This window comes from Bombus fervidus, chromosome 6, assembly GCF_041682495.2.
Source record: "Bombus fervidus isolate BK054 chromosome 6, iyBomFerv1, whole genome shotgun sequence".
NCBI classification, from domain to species: Eukaryota; Metazoa; Arthropoda; class Insecta; order Hymenoptera; family Apidae; genus Bombus; species Bombus fervidus.
In genome coordinates this window covers 9,988,190-10,008,435 of record NC_091522.1, presented here as the reverse complement: position 1 = coordinate 10,008,435, position 20,246 = coordinate 9,988,190, and the positions used below count along the sequence as shown (strand labels likewise).

The following is a 20,246-nucleotide window of genomic DNA, read 5'->3' as shown; positions in this document are numbered from 1 at the left end:
CGATGGCAATTACAGGGCTTCAAGCAAATCGTATGCCATGGAAATGCTTTTACTTCCGCAAACTGGCACGACGCTTGTAAAATAACGCATGTCCATATTTTAAATACCGACATTTTCCATACTCACAACTGCAAAGAATCTGCATTTATCATGTCTCAGGAGGCGTGCATCACGTACCACGTCGAACCTTATAATTTTTCGCAGTAGTTACGAATCTATCATTCATCAAACGTAAACAAAAAGATATAGAATATTTGTTGGATATCTAATCACGAAGAAATCATATCTGTCACGTACGAAATGTTGCTCTGTTTAGTGAAACTTCTTAGATTGGGAAATTAAAGTTACGCTTTCGAAAAATCGCTATAAATTGTTGGAAAAGATTTTCAGTATTTTTGTATGAAGTTTTAATATATCACGCAAGATATTGATATCTTGTTACGAATATCTTTATCAATGTTTTCAACGATTCTTTTGTAGCAAAAGTTAAAGATTCTTAAAATGTGTGCTATGAAATATATTCACTGACTCGGTTTCAAATAATATCAAATGTATTTTTTATAAGAACACCGAGTATTTATAAAAATATTTCAACAGAATTTAATAAGAATATAAAAAAGATATGCTTTTATGCGATAGATGGTCCAGCGATAATATGAAAAACATACTTATACATACATGCTAATTTATTATGTTTAGAAAGGAATGAGTTAATCTTAGTCTTAGAATTAGGAAAGTACAAGTTCTTTATGCTCGTAAAATTTGTTAATAGAATCCTAATAAATTAGTTCAATAATGAATTAACTGATAAATAGAGATTTATATTAACAATAATTTATATAAAGATTAGCGTGCATACAACAAAGCATAATGTTCGAACGCAATGTTTAAACGAGAACTCCTAACGTTCCACGTTGGAGCTGGTGAAAAGGATCGACCGTGGCGAGCATATAATTGGTCGTAGCAGAGTTTGACGATACGAAGAGAGCACCGGCGATAGCCCGGGGTGTGTTGATTCTGAAGTCAGGCCAATTACGAAACGTGCAATAAGCAATGGTCGTACGACCGTCCGAAGACACGCGGCCATCTACGATCTTTCGCCACCTGACGCCATCCATCGTGCGGCTGATTGCTATTCTTTACCTTGGGGGCCCTGTGAGCGCAATGAGCGATGCGTTCATTCATGTCGAAGTACAGGGTTGCGATGTCTACGCCGCGAGTGCAGCATGCGCGGATCGCTTTCCGCTATAATATAGAGATGCTTGATACACAATGATACACGGCTATCGATCTGTACGAGAAAGATCTATCCAAGAGGTACACGCACGCGGCCTATGATCCGATCAGAACCGATAGCGATCCATGTGTGATTCGTATATGCGACCTGTTTACCATTTCTCACGAGAAGAAATATCCACGCTTCGGCGAGTCGAGCAATTAACCGAGCGTTACAAAAAAATGCGATATAATCGCGTTTTTTAAACGAGAATCGACATGAAAAGCAATTTCTTTTTTGCGATAATCGCACGTGTCGTTTGAATTATTACCAATCATAACGACACTTATAGGTGTGCCTATTTAGCATGTACTCATACCAGTACATGTCGTTATGTAATATTCGTGAAACATTCGAAATATTCAAGGATATGACGTGTGCGCTTTAATTATCTACTGCACGTGCTGGAAATATTCAGATGAGGTCAGAAAAGTCTTCTCCCTCTGTTCCTGTTTGTCATTCGTTGAAACACGATTTTTCGCGGTCCGGTTGCAAAAACGTCGCGGCGAACAGGATATTTGCAAATTAAAGTAAATCGATCGATTTTATCTCGAGAAATAAAGCCGGTTTATCTCGTCCTGGTGAAAATTCAATCTGGTAACTAGTCCCTCGGCTCTGACGGATTCCATTAATTAATTCCCTCGGATAAACATCTCTGTTGTACAAAATGTTGTTTCGACGCTTGTCTAAACGATCGCACGTGCATGATGGCCAGATCGATCGATGGTCCTGATCGTTCTCGCGTGACCTTGATAAAAAAACACAGACGTCGAACAATGGGTACGCATTGGAAGACTCTTTCAGACGCGCGGGTATCGTGGGTGGAGCGAGCGAGTTTGTGCCTGACCACCGACAACTCTTTGATTCAGTGCGATTGTTGCAAAGTCGGTTCAATGATCGCCGCGACACACCAACGGCCACCGCTGCTCGTTCCTTTTGCAACGAGCCGTGCACGCAAGAATCACACGAACGTTTTGCCGCGGACATGCCGCTCAGTCACGTTTACACACTCGCCACCACGTGCTCGTTACTCTATCGCGTTTCAATTTCTACGTACTTGCATATCGCTCATTTGTTACAGCAATAATAACGCGAGAATCACGATTTTAAAGGAAACAAGTTAAAAGGTCTTGAATCGTTGTAATTTTGTAAGAACATTACAGGAAAATGTGAAATTCGTACGATGAGAAACGTCGAACTAATACGAAAACACTATGATATTCTCATTTAGTTCGATAAATTCATATTTATCCTTAACATTGATCGCGATTCCTATTTTGAGTTGTACTATAATACTCCTAATGCGAAATTTATTCTACGGTCATCATTTATATAATATTATGTCGTTATTGTTAAAATAGATTTCAACATAAGTCATAATATACTATTTCATCAATAGTTGTAAGTTGAAGTGACATATTATTAATGATAAGAAAAAGAAGAAGCTGTAATTACATTTACAGTAGTATCGTAATAGAACAAGATGACATTCTTTGAACTTTAATGAACTTCACATTGCTGTTGTAATGACATAACTAAGATATGTTATCGTTGATGCGAACATTCATAGGCTATAGTAATAGTTTTTTTTTCTGGTGTACATATGCGCTTATAGGTCAAGAGAATGGATTTTGCTTAATGCGTGTAGGTGTCGATAGGGTGTTGAAAGGGTTAATGTCAAACAAAGTTTCTTGCAAAGTAGCAAACGTTATGACGTGATTAGTTTAAGAGGTCAGCTTAAAATATTGACCTACATCTACTTCTATCCACAACTCTATCTACACGCAACGCTACGAGCGATATAATTTGTATAATGAGTGAATTGATTACATTTAATACGATATGATTGCGATATTTCAATATCCTAGTAAACCTAATTACATTTATGTAACAGAACTCCTGGCGATCATGGTGCAATAAAAAAATTAAAAAATATGCAGCGGCTTAAAAGAAATAGATAATTATTAATGGCGTGTAATTAGCCAAGATCGCATGTATCAAACAAATTTTCCAATTTGATTTTATCGAGAACCAAAGGGCGCATAGATTCTATTCTATTCTCTACTATCGATTTATTTCTTCCACGTAGAATTATTTCATTGCCGGTTGTGCCATGGTTTTTCAGACACCCTCTATTTTCATTAAATACACGTAGTCACCGTCCGAGAACATAAACTCCATAAAAGAAAAAATTAACCAAGCTTTCCATAGATGTCTCGTATTTTAATCATTGGATGAAAGACGTGCGATGAGCATTAAAAAGAATGACGCGATGACACATCGTGACAGAGTCGGCCGACTTTATGACCCCGAGGTCGAGGTCGTTATCGGCTCGGCGCGTTCGACAATGCGTGAAAATCGTAAAGATCCTAAAAGGACGTCGAGGCGTGGTACGCGTACCCAGTTCCACCTAAAAGTCCTGCTGACATCTCTGTATATGCTTTGCGCGCCAGATCCTCATAAAGGGTCGTATAAGCTGCGGCGCGAAAGTTTGATTTTATGTCCCTCCAAGACGAAGAAGACCGCCCGCCGTTAGTCACACAAAACTCTCTGCTTTCTTTAATGTGACGCGAGCTGCGCAATTTTACGGTTTCGCGTTCGAGAATTTTGCTTAATCGGATAACACTGTTGCCTTGCGGTAAGATATCGGTGCGTTTATTACGGCCGTACGTCTTTATACTCGTAAAAAAGCTGCGAGAAACTCTGAAGGATAAGCGCGATCATGTTTAAGAAAATTCTTAAAATGCATATAAATATCCTACTGTCCATAAGCAATTCGACACGTTCATATTATGGCAAACTCAGAGGCTTGCAAAAGTATTTGAACACATGTAGAATATTTTTTTGGATATATATATAGGGTGTGGTAGGAATTGTCGATACAATCGAGCAAGGCGTGGTTCCTTGTGGAAAAATAAGTGGAAGATATAGAATAGGGTCTTTATGTATAAGATTTCGTTTTTAAGATAAATAATTTTGAAAATCAAACCGGCGCACATGTATCAATTGTAAATGTCGACTCGACTTTTGTTTCTACTCGTGTTTTGTATTTCCAAACATACGCAATGTATATTAAGTTGGATAACTAAAGTATATATCTAACTCTAAAATCAAAGACAGTTTTGACTTGAAATTCTTTGACGATATATCTCATTATCAACGACTTGCTGTGTATTTCACCTGTGACTTTGTTATGCAATTTCTTAATGTTTAATTTTAAACTAAAGATTTTCTTTAAATTATTCTTATTTGTCCGTATAACGTACAAAAGTGAAGTTTAAATATACGTAGAGATTTGAGTACGACAGATGATTAAGAGCTTACGTAGCGTTCTTTGTATCGCGATTCATAAAGCTTTTTCCTTGTACGGAACGGAAATTGTAATTTTATGAAAAGTCGTGTATTGAAATATCATAAAAATAATCTTGTCAACCTCGTGTACTTAATTCGTTCGAGTTTCCTACTCAAAGGCTATAAATTACTTCCGACACCGGTGAAATATAACGCCGATGAAAACATGCTCGGTCTTACCAAATACCTTCGTTCTGATTAGATTAAGCGATGACCGTCCACGAATGTTCCATTCGTAAGACATAATCCTCCGAGTTTGGTGTGAATGAAACTTTACGACGTTGGTCGTAAAGACTCGTCGCGAAATCGAACATACGACAAACAGCGAATTACCCTCGGTCATGACCAAACAAAACGACCAATTCCTTTCCATTGTACACCATTTTATCGTAGATCTAACAACCAAACGGAAATTAAAAAATAACAGCGAATTTGCTTTCAAACATAACGTGAAATTCCTTCCATTATATTCTACCATCGGCGTTACCTCTACTAGCTGTAGCTCATAAATGTGCAAGGACTAACGTGTCTAAGCGTGAATGAACACGGGCGTGGAAAATATTTTTCCCTGCATCTTTCTCTCGGAATGTTCCAAGAAAGATCAGTCGTCCGCTGAGAACTAGACTGACAAGAATTCGCGCAATGAATAATGCATATTATTGCCCATTAATCACAATGTTTCTTTTATTCCGTTTTATCGCGCCGAACCGCAGGCAATTTCACAATCGTTTGCATAATCTATTTTTTCACTGTGTAACGCTACGACAACACATCCGATCGTAAATATCCATAACAGATCCGTTGCGCGATAACAGCGAATATCGGCAATAAAAGGTGTTGATTCCCAGTGTAATTTCCTCTCTGATATCTCCTTCGATCGTTTTCAATTTTCGATAACTTTATATACATTACTACATACGTTTACCGGACCTATCGCGGGCAGCATTACATGCATTATCTATCGATTTAGTTTCCCGTTTCTCTGTTGCATCGGCAGAAGCTATAGGTTCATGAATAGACGATTTGGACGTTGGTGTACGAACGAGGATCTGGCGAAACGCCGAGCCACGCGCAATCTTTCAATGGAAAAAAGGGGAGACGGTGGGTCGCGCAATTGCATCGTTCGAAAAAGAAAGGAGGCAGGAGGACGCGAGAGAGTCGCGATACCATCGACCGCAATTCACGCACATAGAATCGGCCTCCGCGAGCGCTTTCTTACGCACGTGTGCGCACGCGTGTGCGGCCTATCGCCGGCCGAGGATTCGAGATAATGTAATCGACGATGACATTGAACGCCGTAGTAGCCGATCGCGTGCATTCCAGCGCTCTGAGCTTCTCCCCCTCTCGCCGCGATGCGGTCGTGAAACGTCGTTCCCGATCAACTCTTGCACCGATGCCAACGGTAGGCTGTCACCTCTGGATATAAACGATGGGTGACGTCAGTATGACATCAGTGATCCATATCGTCGTAATACCGTAAAGCACCTTCGCCGTGTGTACGTGAACGGTTGCACAGTGTTGCTGTTTTCGCAGGGATACCTTGGACGATGCGCGTAAGACAGCGATGTACGCGCTATACATACAGACAGTCGGTCTGAGTCCGTCAAAAACGAACGAGTACGAGAACATGACGACGACGACGACGACGACGACGACGAAGGAGAACACACGCGCAAGGAGAATAAAAGAACGACAGCTAGGAAGTAGGGGGAGAGAAGAAAGGTGGAAGAAAAAGAGTGGACGGTGGCGGAATTGGTGAGAGGCGAAGGATGGAGTTTAACGCGCAACCCTGGCAACTTAAAATCCCTCAGCATCGCGCACAGTTTATGGGTGGGGTCGTCCTCCGACGGGGAATATCCAACGCGAGCTGGTTCCACCAGACAAAATGCAAATCTTCCTGCGGCCCGCTAATCTGTCTGGCGCATCCGTGACGTCAGGTTCCATTGGCGGAGACACCATTTGCGATACGGCTTGACCTGATTTTCCTTCCTCATTGTGAAAACACGCGTATCGCGTGCAGTTTCAATAGCGAGGGAGGAACGTTGAGTTTCATTTTCTTTGCAGAGGGATTGTTAAATAAGGCGCATCTTTCGTATTCACGATCCAGGAAGAATTATGAGCTGATGTTAGAAGTTAATGGATATACATGATATCGTATGGTTTCGAGATTGAACGCGAGGAGAAAGCTCGACGCCTCTGCAGACTATTCTCGACGACCCTCCGCGTGCGTATCGTATTAAATGTTGCGTGCCGTGCATAACCTGCCTCTTCCTATGGTGCCCACCGTGTATTCGCGCATAGTACGCGATATTGTTGTCGTAGGTGCGGATGAGGATGGTACACCTTCGGTGTACAAACACGATATCTGCATACATGCGTGTACGCGCGTGCACGGAGTATGTATGAAGAGATTCAGAGAGGAGGTGTAGAAGGAGAGATGCAGAAACGCGTCCCACTTACCATTTTGAATGACACCGCACTAACGAAATGTATTGACATGCTTCGGCATATACGCGCTTGCCAATAATTCGATTGTCCATTCGATCTGACGTTACACGTATCGTATCTCTGAAACTGAAGATGAAGGAAATCAATACGTTAGATGTATCGATCAGAATAATCTATCAAAGCGTAAAATATTTATGGATATGGTGTTAATAGTAAGCAATATTTTATTAAATAATTTATCGATATGAAATAATATTCGACTTTGCGATGATTAGAAAGTTGGTTGAAACATTTACGCTTGTTTAGAAGGAAATTATCTGATAAAACATTAGCCTTGGAAAAATGTTACAAACATGTTGCATCGAACTTGACCTTAACCTTGGTTAATATCGAGCATACTTATTATTTGCTAAACATATACTTTTCTACAATGATATTGCTTCTTTTTACTGAGATACGATGAAAAAATAGTACAAATACGATACTTCCGCTGTTTTCCCTATAAATAATCTACAGATGTTTTACCAAGCGAAGTAGAAATCGTGTCCAACAACGAAACCACAGTTCACGCTACAATTCCGTCTCTTTCGTTTGCGAAGGTGCAACTCACATTTATTAATGTCTGCTGCGACGCGTTCGCCTCGCACACGCGATTCCCGGTGACGCGTACGTGTGACGGAGCACATACTTATCTTCCAGGTCCCGTCGCGTTACTTTACAGACTCGTACGCGAAATACTCTCGAACGCTTTGTATCGAGCAACTCGCTCCCACATTCGTGCCTGGCAATGATATTGCGTTCCTTCTTTCAACACGATCTGCCTCTCTTTCCGGCTGGACAGTACGTGGACTCTCTGTTTGCTTGTCTTTCTCTTTTACTCCTTTCTCCCTCGTTCGAGTCGGTCCAAAGAGAGGCGAAGGTGGAGGCTAATCACCACGCAATCACCGCTCCCGGTGCGGCCAACTCCGACCCGTTCTCAGAAAGCAGCAACCGCCTTTTGCCGCCGTGGGGCATTCACCACTGCGGTACCGGTATAGCAAAACCAACAATCTTCATCCTCAGCTCCGCGGGAAAAAAAGGCCTCTCCACCCTCCACCCTCTTCTCCGCCTCTTTTCTCCAAATCACCGGAGGGCCGACCGATCGGCCGACTACTGGCATCCAGGGAATCCATCGCGAGAATGGCGGCGATTCCACTTTGAGAACCGATCGACAGACCTCGAACGTACGTATTAAACAGCGGAGTAAGCAATCTTCCGAACACGACATTGCCCGGAATGCGGATCATTGGAACGGGATGATGTCCGGATAGCACCGTTATTATAACCTGTGAAGATTGCGATCTGAAATTCTGTTCCGATTTTCAAGTACACGATTGACCCGAGAATCAGGCGTATCGTCTCATCGACTCGATCATCCGCAGCCACTAAAACGATCGTTAGGCCTTCCATCTTTGCGACAATTATCATCTTTCCGACGTTGATTAATAATTGTTTTATTAACCGTTCGTTATTCCAAGATATATTTTCGTATGTTATAGAAGATGGTAGTTAAGTATCGGATCTTTGAAATCCTCATTTGCATGTATGTAGGTACGTTGCGTGTAATATTGAATTCGCTTTGAATTGCTTGATTAGAGTTACAAGGTGATCTTGAAATTAGCTCTGTCACTATGCGCGTACGTTGTACAAGCACGCTGCAGACTATAAATCGTTAAAACTTATAATTATATAAAACGACACAGATAACGATATGTTTCCTGTTTTAAAATCTACGATACGAGAAATAAATACGTACGAAGTATCGAGAACAAAAGTGGGCTAACCGTAATACTCAACAAACCGAATAATTTACTATCTGAAATAAACGTAAGTACAAAATATTGACAACCGGTTTCGTTATCTACGCGTGATTTGGAAAACGTGAATTTCTCCACTTTCGTACAATTAATACAGCTTACTGGAATAAATCAAACCCGTAAACTCGCATTAGTTCATTTTTTGCTCCCGATATCTTACATTAACCAGGAACTAAATAACTGTACGTACACTGCGCATAAGACAGCCCGTTTTAAACATCTGCAGCGGTTTCTCATTTTAATCAACATCGAGAAGGTTAAAGGTATCGTAATACGCTTCCACCGTCCATGTTATAACTTTCGATGATACTCGCGTAAAGTGAGTAGATTTTATGAAAAAAAACTGGGGATGAAATTGAGACGGGGACACACGAGCGGGTAGCGATGCAAATTGATACAGTTGGGAGCAATGGTCGTTAGAAGTGTACACAATATGGGGTGCACCTTTAACGGCGGCTGCGTACACCCACGCAGTGTGTATATCCGACGATACGACTCGGCTGGAACCAGCGGCTGAGAGCAATTCCGGGAGAAGAAGAGGAGGCGTGAGTTTACGATAAGATACACACGTGCGACTGGCTCCCTCCGGTTTCGCCGCAACGGGCTAATCGAATCGTGACTTATTGTCAAGCTAAGTCTATATTCAAATACGCGCAGAGGTCACGTTCGTTAGAACTTTACGGTTAACGCTTGAATGTCGGTTCGATTTTACTCGGAAGATCGACCATAGAATAATGTTCAATGCTTTCGACGATTGATATATTATCAACAAAGATCTCGATGTGCATTGCAAGCGTAAGGTATATCGCTTGTTGTTACGATCAAATTGACGCTATTGAAAATTGAGTGGATCGTATAGTTGATTTCTGATTCGCGACGCGTGCGTCGACACTAGGCAGTTGTAAGTGAAATATCGGCTTTAACGCGATATCATCTGGCATTCGTTCCGGGATTGATTTTTCTCTCTAACAAGCAACGCCTTGCCACCCTTAACGACGTATATTTAACTGATAACGAGAAATACGTCGTGAATCTGTAGAACCAGTTACGCTAAAGCTCTTGATTTATGATGGAAAAGCAAAGCAAGAGGCGGTTTCAATTAATCACTTATTCTGATCGAGGAGTACGAAAGCGGGTCTCGGGGTGCGAGATGCGCATCATCGAACGGTACACGTGTGCTCTCGCTGACCAATGCGCTAAGACGTGTGTTCGTTCACGCGTGACTGACGTGCGAATTGCACGAACGATCGTATCGAATCGCCGTGACAGCTCGCGTCTGAACACACGCGTCGGTGCTGCGCTTCGATGTACACGCACGCACGGGCAATTAACGCGCGTTAATTATCCCCGTGGTGGTCCTCCGGCTCTTTGTCGGCGCGTTCAATAACGCGTCGATTCTAAATTCGTTTGTCGTATATAAGCTGTACAGCGAAAAATCCGAGACAGAGTCTCATTTCGAAAATGCGATCCATCATGTGGCTGAATTTGATACATCGGACTTGTTTAACCTTTCATCGAATAATACGGTGTGAAACAAATCGATTGAGATGGATACTACGGATAATCTTCGGGTTACACGTGTTTTGTGAACATGGAAACAATTTTCATAGAACGTAAAAATCGCAAAATTGCGACAGCGTATGACGTGTTATCTATAAAAGATAATTTAGACAAAATACAATTTGACGATTGGAACTTTCGTGTAATACGAAATTTTAAGCGAAATTATCGGAAGAATCTCCGAGATATAATTTTGTTACATTTACGATCTATTGTTTAAGCATAATATTTACGTTTATTTAAAATCGATATAACGTTACTTCGTACAAGCGCCGAACATATACCGAAGATAAGATATTTTATCGCGTTTCGGAATAAGTTACGATTGCTTTTTGTTCGTGCAGCCACTTGATAAGTTTGATCACACGATAATCTTTCATAAAATGAATGAAATATTCAGGTTTATAAATTTTGCGTCTAAAACTTTGTCGCGTAAAATCCTGAAATCCGACCTTCGATATTTTTCTCAGCATTCACGTCCTTACATTTTTCAATTTTTACACGCATGCAAAGTTCGTTAAAGCACATCTCATCGATTATCCAAATTTCGGGTCCAATGGTGTTTGCGTTTCGCGATATAGCAGATAAATCAGTTTTAATCGACACTCCCCTTTACGTTTACACGAAATCCAACGATAATGAAGCTCGCGCGAAATTTATTAACCGGCGGGGGTCTGGCCTCGTAAAAAGTTCGAAAGATCCGCACGCCTTCGGGGTGAGTTCGCAAGGTATGGAATCGCGAAGGAAGTCGTAAGCTGGGACGTTTAATTGCGCAATAAATCCTGATTCTCCGATTTGCAACCCATTTCCTACTGCGGGGGCGACGATTGGTCGCTGTTAAATTGGCGCGTAGGTGCAATGGTAGGTACCTACGTATCCATGTAGGTACGCCGACTGTGAAAGTCGGAAGAGCCTCGATTCTCCCTTTTCCTCTCTTTCTCTCTTTGCAATCTCTCTATCACACCCTCGGGCGTGAAACGGCATACGACCTTTCTTCAATCGCGATCTCTACTCTCTTTGTTGATTCCACAGCCTCGCAGTGACGGACTTCTTCAAACATCGACGTCTTTTTTCAATTTGCGATCGGCTGGAAGAAAATGCGCGTAATCATTTTCACCAGAGACAGCTCCGGCTTCGATCTTTAAATTCGAGAAACTGGTATTCGGAATCTTGCGACGTCTCAAAGCTCTTGAAACTTGGCACCGCCAAAATTCGGAATTATTTGCTTTCTTCATTTTTTCCCGAAGAGTATCCATCATGCCAGGAACTAAGTTCTTGGCAAATTTCTTTCAGAAAATTGAGAAATTAAATTTCTATGTTTCGTTTCTTCGCGGTATAAACGATCGTAGGGAATTGGTGAAAATTCGTATAATTTAAGCTGAATTTACAGTCTCAATGAAAACTCGATTGGATTATCGATTAGGGAGAATAAATTCGTTTTATTGAAATTATTATTTCCCTAATAAGTTTCCGATTACAAAAGTAATCTGTCGTAGACTCGAGTTTTGAGTCATTTTTATTTAAAGACGAAATAAACGGCGAAGCGTGTACGCACGACATTGATGCAATGCCATCTTCATTACACGTAGCGACGTGACGTATTTCAAAATCGAAACAATACGCGATTTTATTAATGCATCGTGCTGTTGCTGGTGAATGACAGCGACGCGTTACTTGAATTCTGATTGAAATTAAGTCATCCAGTTTACATATCAATTATTTCATTGCATCCTCAACTCATTTTCTCATTCTTCGTTTGTTTCTTCATATCAAGTGAACACAACGGCAAAATGATCAGCACAATTAGACCCAAGTACAGTTAAACTTTAAACCGTAAATTGCTACGGTATATTCTGGTTATCTCAGCATGAAGAAAACTATGCGTTCAATTAAAATACAGTTAACTCGTGTTATAACGATTAATATGTTCCATGTGTTCCATAGTGTTGAAACGTTTGATTAAACCTTTATAAATAAAGTTCCCTTTGTTTACGAAAGTAAACGCTTCCGATTGATTAGAATTTTTCTAGCAACTGATAGCTGCTATAGAAAATGTTTGGCCTTGGTAAAATAGTGGACAGCAATGATAGATGTATACATTAAAAATGAAAAAAGAAAACATAGGTTCAAAAGTACATACATAACTTTTTCCATACATAAATTTTTCTAACAACTGATAGCTGCTATAGAAAATGTTTGGCTCTCGTAAAATAGTAGACAGCAACGATAGTGACTGTATACAGTAAAAATGAAAAAATAAGAACATAGATACAAGAATACATACATAACTGTTTTAATACATAAATTTTTCTAGCAACTGATAGCTGCTATAGAAAATGTTTGGCTCTCGTAAAATAGTAGACAATAATGATAGATGTATACATTAAAAATGAAAAAAGAAAACATAGGTTCAAAAGTACATACATAACTTTTTCCATACATAAATTTTTCTAGCAACTGATAGCTGCTATAGAAAATGTTTGGCTCTGGTAAAATAGTAGACAATAATGATAGATGTATACATTAAAAATGAAAAGAGAAAACATAGATTCAAAAGTACATATATAACTTTTTTCGTACATAAATTTTTCTAATAACTGATAGCTGCTATAGAAAATGTTTGGCCCTGGTAAAATAGTAGACAACAATGATAGATGTATACATTAAAAATGAAAAAAAGATTGCTATTGCAACCGTCAGGTGTACTTAGAATAGATATTAATACAAAGGTTTATAAGTACTGTCGATACACGTTCGTACAAACGTAGTCGCGAAGATAGATAATAAAATGCCCGCGGATAACTCAAAGACTCGTATACACCGTTAATTCGCAAATAATGACTCGGTAATATCTCGGTAATAATTCGATGATAATAACTGCCCACTTGCGATCGTGTCTGTTTATTTATACTAGTCGGGGGAGAGTTGGAAAATTCAATTTAGTCTTAGAACGACAGTTGTCCTTCACGGCGACATTGTTTTTGTCTAGAGATAGTGTAACACTATTTTCGTGTGTCGAGGCGGTGTTTGTGTTCCGAGGCACAACAACAACATGAGACGCTCTCGCTTCGCCTCGTCCTATGACTCATATGTCGCTACAATAGTTACTGTATATAGTAAAAATGAAAAAAGAAGAAAACATAAGTACAAGAGTACATACATAACTTTCAAAGCATCACGATTAATGTATAATATAGAAAAATAGAACAATAGGAATTATCATGATATCATTACGGAATTTGATATACAACAATGTCAATGAAATCACTATGCAATATGATATAATTTCCTTACGTTAGCAATTTTGCTTTTGTTACAGATCCGGTGTCACAGACGATTACCTTGACGACCCTTGCATTCTTCCTGAGTTCGGGCCTGAATACGGTTTCAGGTGCACCTATTTACGACACCCGCACCGCCGTATCCAACACGAATAATATGGACCGGTGGTTACAACCTTGCGGTAATCCAGTGGCGATGCAATTCAAAAAAATGCCACAGAGGCACAGCGTTCATAGAACGTTGAAGAGGGTGCGGACGCAGCTTCGAGTTGCCCATGATCATTACAAAACGCGTCGGAAGGATGTGCATAAAGTGTACTCGAAGGTAAAGCATAACGTTCGACCTGACCGCGATTCGTAATTAATCGCTGAACCGCGTCGCGTCGGGGTAAAAGAGAGTGGGCGGCTCTTTCAGAGAGACTCGCACGTGCGCACGAGTTGTGCTAGTGCTAAAGTCCTACTTTCTGTTCTGCTTGTAATTTACATTTGTTACGATGTGCCACGCACGAGCGTAATTGTATTTTTCAAGGAACAATATCGCTCGAAGCGAGCGAAAATCTATTGCGATTAATAGCGTTATAGTCTATTTGTCAAATCGTTCCATTTGCAATTAACACACAAATAGCGTTGAACTTATATCGACCAGAGAAGATACTAACTATAGAAAATCTTTATGTTCATACCTTGAGCACGTGATATTTAAAATACTTTAAAAACTTAGAGTCAGAGTCAGTAGAGACTATTTCCATGATTAGAGATACATCAATTTCTCCAAATAAAGATAACTTTCGTTTACAGGAGAAGAGAGAGCGTGAAATAACAAGCACAGAGTTTCTTTTCTACATCTTGATAGTACTCATAATATATTTAATTATTACATTCGTTTCTATTTCTATACGTTGTATTGGTTATCTACGGACGGAGAAATATGACGCACTTATAAAATATTCGAAACTAAATAAAATTGTTTTCGCAACAGAAAGATCGTACGCTAAACTGGCAAAATTATTCGTACGGTAGGATATAAAAGTTCAGCAAACTGCTTGGGAAGAATTCTGCACTCTCTTAGTTCCACGAAGAATGACGCTGTGTGCACTTGTGTAGTTTCAAAGAAATCGAGCGCACAAATTGTAGCGTCGAATATGTACATGAAAAATATTTAGACAAAACAATATCTCAACTTTCATTCGCAGGTGTACAAAGAGCTGAAGGAGCAGTACAACATGCCATGGCTGCCGGAGAAGGAATACGAGTGGTATAGCAAGACGGTTTTGTGTCTCGAAAAGGGAAAGAAAGCTGAGCGTGCGCTTCCACACCTTTACGATTCGCTGCAAAGGTTCGCCATCACGTTCGATCATCTCAGAGCTTTCCATCTGAAATCTAATATTAACGATGGATCCAATATGATGGACACCAGAAACGAGATCATTAATCAAATGTACAATGAGATCCTGAGGGTACGGAAAATTTATATCATACTACGATGTAAATACTATAAAATACGATGAATGATTCATTTGTTTCTGTAGATAATATTTAAATTCTTAAAATTTAAAATTTAAATTCTACGGATGTAATGTTTAAAAATAGAATATTTCGAAGATTGATGTTTAACATAAATTCATTCATCTTGCTTCTTCCTATAGAATTCTTACTACAGACCGAATGGATCGTTCGATAAGTTCGTAACTGTTTTATATTTGATGGAAGTGAAGAAGATATAATCACAAAATGGAAATTTCTACTCACGGTTAGATATTAAATTAAAGAGAAACATCCGGTATCGATTAATTACAAAGGCTTCGTTTTTTCAACAAGATAACGTTGGACCGATATCGGTAAAAAAAAAAAAAAAAAAAAATAGATAAAATATATTGTATCTTAATATAAATGTTCGATTCTATTTACCTGATGTAACGTATGGATATTTTGTCTTTAATTTTCTGAAACTGTTTCGATTACTAGAAATTAAATATTCTAAGCACTCGAAGAAACTTATTGGGCAAAATAACGGAATGATTCTCAAAAAAGATGTCATGAAGCCATCGAACGAAATTAAATCCTTTTAATAACACAATGCACTCTTCTTAATTTTTGTTACGAATTTTCCAAACGATTCGATATTATTATAGCTAAATTTATTGTATACTGCGATCCTTCGTTTCATTATCTTTAATATCTATCACATCAATAAACACGTCAATCTTGCATTTTTCATTCCAGGTATCGTGCGAAGTGGAGACTGCGATCTTAAACTTAGGCTTGCAAGTTCCCGAAGCGCATACGGCAAAGATTGTGACGGAAAGTTCGTATTGGGCGGAGGAAGGCGACTCAACATCGATGTTAATACAAGATTGGGGCGTGATCAGATTATATCAGACGTTTCTAGACGCCTGGACGGCGGCCTTCCGTAACGCGACCGAACGTGGTCCAGGCACTTGCGATCCTAATAGGCAGAATCCAGGAGCTAAGAACATAAAAAAAGGATCTAGGCCAAAGGGTAAAGGGATATCGAAAATTAAGAAGCAAAAAAGGCCAGTTAGGAAGCATCCAAAGGGCGCTGGCCAAAATAGTTCCTTGCCTCAGGGACCAAAAAAGGGTATTCCGAGGAACAAACTGATGAGAAACAAACAAAAGAAGCTCGCGGGAATGTGATGAAATTCATCTCGCAAGGTTTCTCTTCGTTTTTACGAGATCTACTCTATCGATTATTTTAAAGGGACGTTTAACAGGTAACTTCTTTCACCTTGTGGCAAAGAACTCTCTCTATTATTGTGACTGGAACACATATTCATCGCGTTACATTTTTTCTTTGTTTTTTTTTTTATATTTTGACACAAGTATTAATTTAAATGGCATTTAAGATAATTGTGTATAGAAAACTCGTAAATATTCCTTAGTTCCTTTAGTTCTCTTTTTTAATATTTTTTTTATTTGACGCTAACCTTGCCAGGTCCGATCAAATGACCGGTTTCAAAATTTAATTGAAAATTGCACGTTCATTGTTATTTCTTTTGTTTGTCTAATTTTATACAAATTCCTATATTATCCGATTAATCAAATTCTCGATTTTTCTTAATACAAGAATTTATAAGGTTAGTAGAATAAAAGATATAACGATGAGTTTGCAATTTTAAATTAAATTTTGAAGCCGGTCATTTGATCGGACCTGGTAAGATTAGTGTTTTAAGCACTTAGTATTTATGATCGCGTAAAAATTGATTTGCCTGTCAATCTTCCACGAAGATTTATAGGGTGTATCGTAATTGGTGGTACGATTGACAACGAGACGATTCTACGTAAAGATATAAGTAGATATAAGATACGTACATACGGGAACAATTTTCCATACGAGATTTTGATTTTCAGAATATTGATCTCTAATATTTGTCTGTGTTTGCATTTATTTTATCGGGTAGGATAAAAAAACAATGGATAATTTTATTGCTTTGGAAATTGTTGAACATAATCTTCAGTTTCTTGAGTATACAGTTTTACTTTCCGTACAAAATTTTTATTAAATAAAATACGAAGTAAATGCTACCTTATGAAAGAATAAAAAGAACTCGAAACCGTATGAACTCGTACGAAACAATTGTATTCTACGTTCTCGGCTTATCTTCTCATATAAAATTACTTTGATATTTGCGAATAGTACCCTCAGTTACGGGACGCCCAGTATTTTCACCTTCTTCGAATTTTCATTCATATATTCTATATCTTATTTATTTTATCGTTACGATCATTCAATAGATGCTTACTATTTTACGATCTTGCCAGTTTGTTCCGATGGTGTAGCGTTAAGAGTTTCGCGATAGAATTAGACGAGAATAACAATCATATTACAAAAAAAAAAAAAAAAAGAAAATCGCCATTTTGTTTTCGATAACTGGTGCATTTGACAGTACTATGAAATTGTTATTGAAAATCAAGCTGTATACTAGAGACCAGTATTACGAAGTGTACTTCAGAACAGTATTATGATAAATAACATACTTAAATAACTAGAATAGCGAATAACATTGATAAAAGGAAAAGTTCGATTTCTAAGAGATGATCGAATTAAAAAAGGATCGTCGCTGCGAATGAACGCGCCTGAAATTTCTGACTGTATTGCGTGTACGGAAAGACAAAATAGTAGAAAATTAGCATTATCAAAATGTAACAGATGCGTGGAAAATGCGACGAGAGTCGATTAAAAATTAGAAAAATCCAAATTATCGTTTCAATAGTTAGCTTGTTCGCTATGAAAAATATTTGCAGAACTTGTTGTAACTCTTCGCATTGCACGCAATGCGCGCATATTCTAACATGATAATTTGATACTTGACCAATCGTGGCTGATTACGAATATAGTAGAACTCCGTTTATTTGAATTTTACTTTTTATTCGATTTTACCGATTCGATTTTATTTAAACCTTGTTATTTATTCGAACGAAATTTTAATTAGTACACTGTATTAACATTGTGGATCTGATTGTCATTACGTATAATGCTACGGAATTAACAAATAATTTTTACACAACATTCGTTTATATATCGTATTACTTTACGTATGAAGATCGCAATAGAGAAAAACGTAATAAGTAATTTTCCATGTTTTGCGAACGAACAATACGAAAATCAACGTGTGATCCGACAATTTTATATTACTTACCGATTTCTCTATTTTTAATTTGATTCTAATGTTAAAGATGCGCGTGTATATCCTTGCCATTGAATTGTTTGTCCTTCAATGAGTCCAGATAAACGAAGTTCTACAGCACGTGTTTAACATCGAGACGAGACTCGATACTATCGAGATTTCGAAATGCGTGTGTGAAATTAACAGGTCGTGACAGTAATCGATTTAATATCGAACAGAATAGTTCGTGTAAAACTTATTTATTGTAGCTTTAACGTAAGCAGACGAAAGCTTAATGTCGTTTAGCTGTGATATCTTGAGCGTACGCGGACGTACAGAGTTCCTACGTTTTATACATAGGCGCATTATACTATATTTTTAAGTAACGTGCGTTTACACGTACAATACGTATTTAGATGTAATACCATTACTTCTTTTTATTTTTATTTTATTTTTTTCTCTCCAGTCCGTAGAATCTCGTCTTGTCGCGAACATGACAAACTTTATCTTACCCGATACTTTGCTTCTTACTTGCTTTCGAATGGAAGGATTTAGCGATACTTATAGAGCGGAATACTTTTAACGATGCAATTTTCGTTCCCTTAATTTCCATTCTGTTTTGGGCCAGACGAAATAATTCATTGTTTCCTTAAAGATGATACGAATAACGAGGGACCAATATTATAATTTGGATTTATAAGAATTATTCGTATAGAGACGTTGAAGATGCGCGCACGAATAGCGCGAGAACAATGGGTTTATCTGCGTTAAAATGAAAATATATTTACATTATAGACAATCAATGTTTTGTATCGAACCGGTACTTAGGTATTATATATGTATTTTAACGTTAGATATTTTTGTACTTAATATTAAAATTTCTCATACGACGTGATACTTGAACATTTTATACACGCACATTTAAACATTAAGGATTTCACTTGCATTTTATCAAGTATACGTAGTAGGTGTATTTATTCTGACGTAAACGTAGGCGTACATAACGTTACAATTTATTTATTATATCACGTTACCATCGCATATATTATTTATTGTCATTTCTATACTTATGTAATCGTCTCGAATAAATCCGATGTTTTTGTATTGAACAGTCATTCGACTTTTATTCTCCCGACTCTGTCCAATGGTATCCTTAAACAACATTTCAGCTTAATTGCAAATTTCCTATTTATATGCAACACCGGACTTTAATAAATTGTATCAGGGTTTTATGAACCGTTCGCGCATTCGCCTTTAATCAGCTGACGATCGTTATCGATACTGTCCAGGCAGCTTCGTATTGGTGTGTTGCGAGATAATAACGAATTGGTGAAGCTGTGCAGGTTACCCACACAGAAGTATGTAATTAAACGGAAATAAAATAAAAATTTCATGGGAAAACAATGAAGCAATAAATTTCTTAATGAGAACAAATTTCCTTGGTCAGCACGACATTTAAAGAGATAAAGTTTAACTTTGTATAATAAGTTGCTGTGGAAAAATTAATTAATCCTTTACTCATATATTTAAAATGTACTTTCGTTTCTATTATTCGACTTATGAAACGGTTGAATAATGTATCGATTAAATATAAGCTGTTGAATAATTCTCTCGATATTTTGTGATTCCTTGTAATTTACCATGCAACTGTTGTTACGAAGAATGTTTAATTAATATACAATAAATTTATATAACATAGCTACACACATTACAATTTTTTCCTATTTTCAATTTCCTATAATAAATATTTAATTAATTAATTTTATTTGGAGCAAATTATAATTTCGTATTTATAATTATCGTAATTATCGTAATTAATATTATATTATTAATAATAATACAAATGATT

General features: G+C 38.1%; 1 protein-coding gene across 1 annotated transcript in view; it reads left to right on the top strand.

Moving 5' to 3' along the window:
• The window catches only part of LOC139988637 (uncharacterized), a 28,957-nt gene extending 9,445 nt beyond the window's left edge, over positions 1-19,512 (top strand). Inside the window, exons 2-4 of the mRNA XM_072006293.1 lie at positions 13,811-14,097; positions 14,966-15,229; positions 15,996-19,512. Of these exons, the coding sequence (XP_071862394.1) occupies positions 13,811-14,097; positions 14,966-15,229; positions 15,996-16,427 (983 nt within the window). The 3' untranslated portion in view covers positions 16,428-19,512. The remainder of the gene's footprint in view (positions 1-13,810; positions 14,098-14,965; positions 15,230-15,995) is intronic.
• The last annotated feature ends 734 nt before the right edge of the window (positions 19,513-20,246 follow it).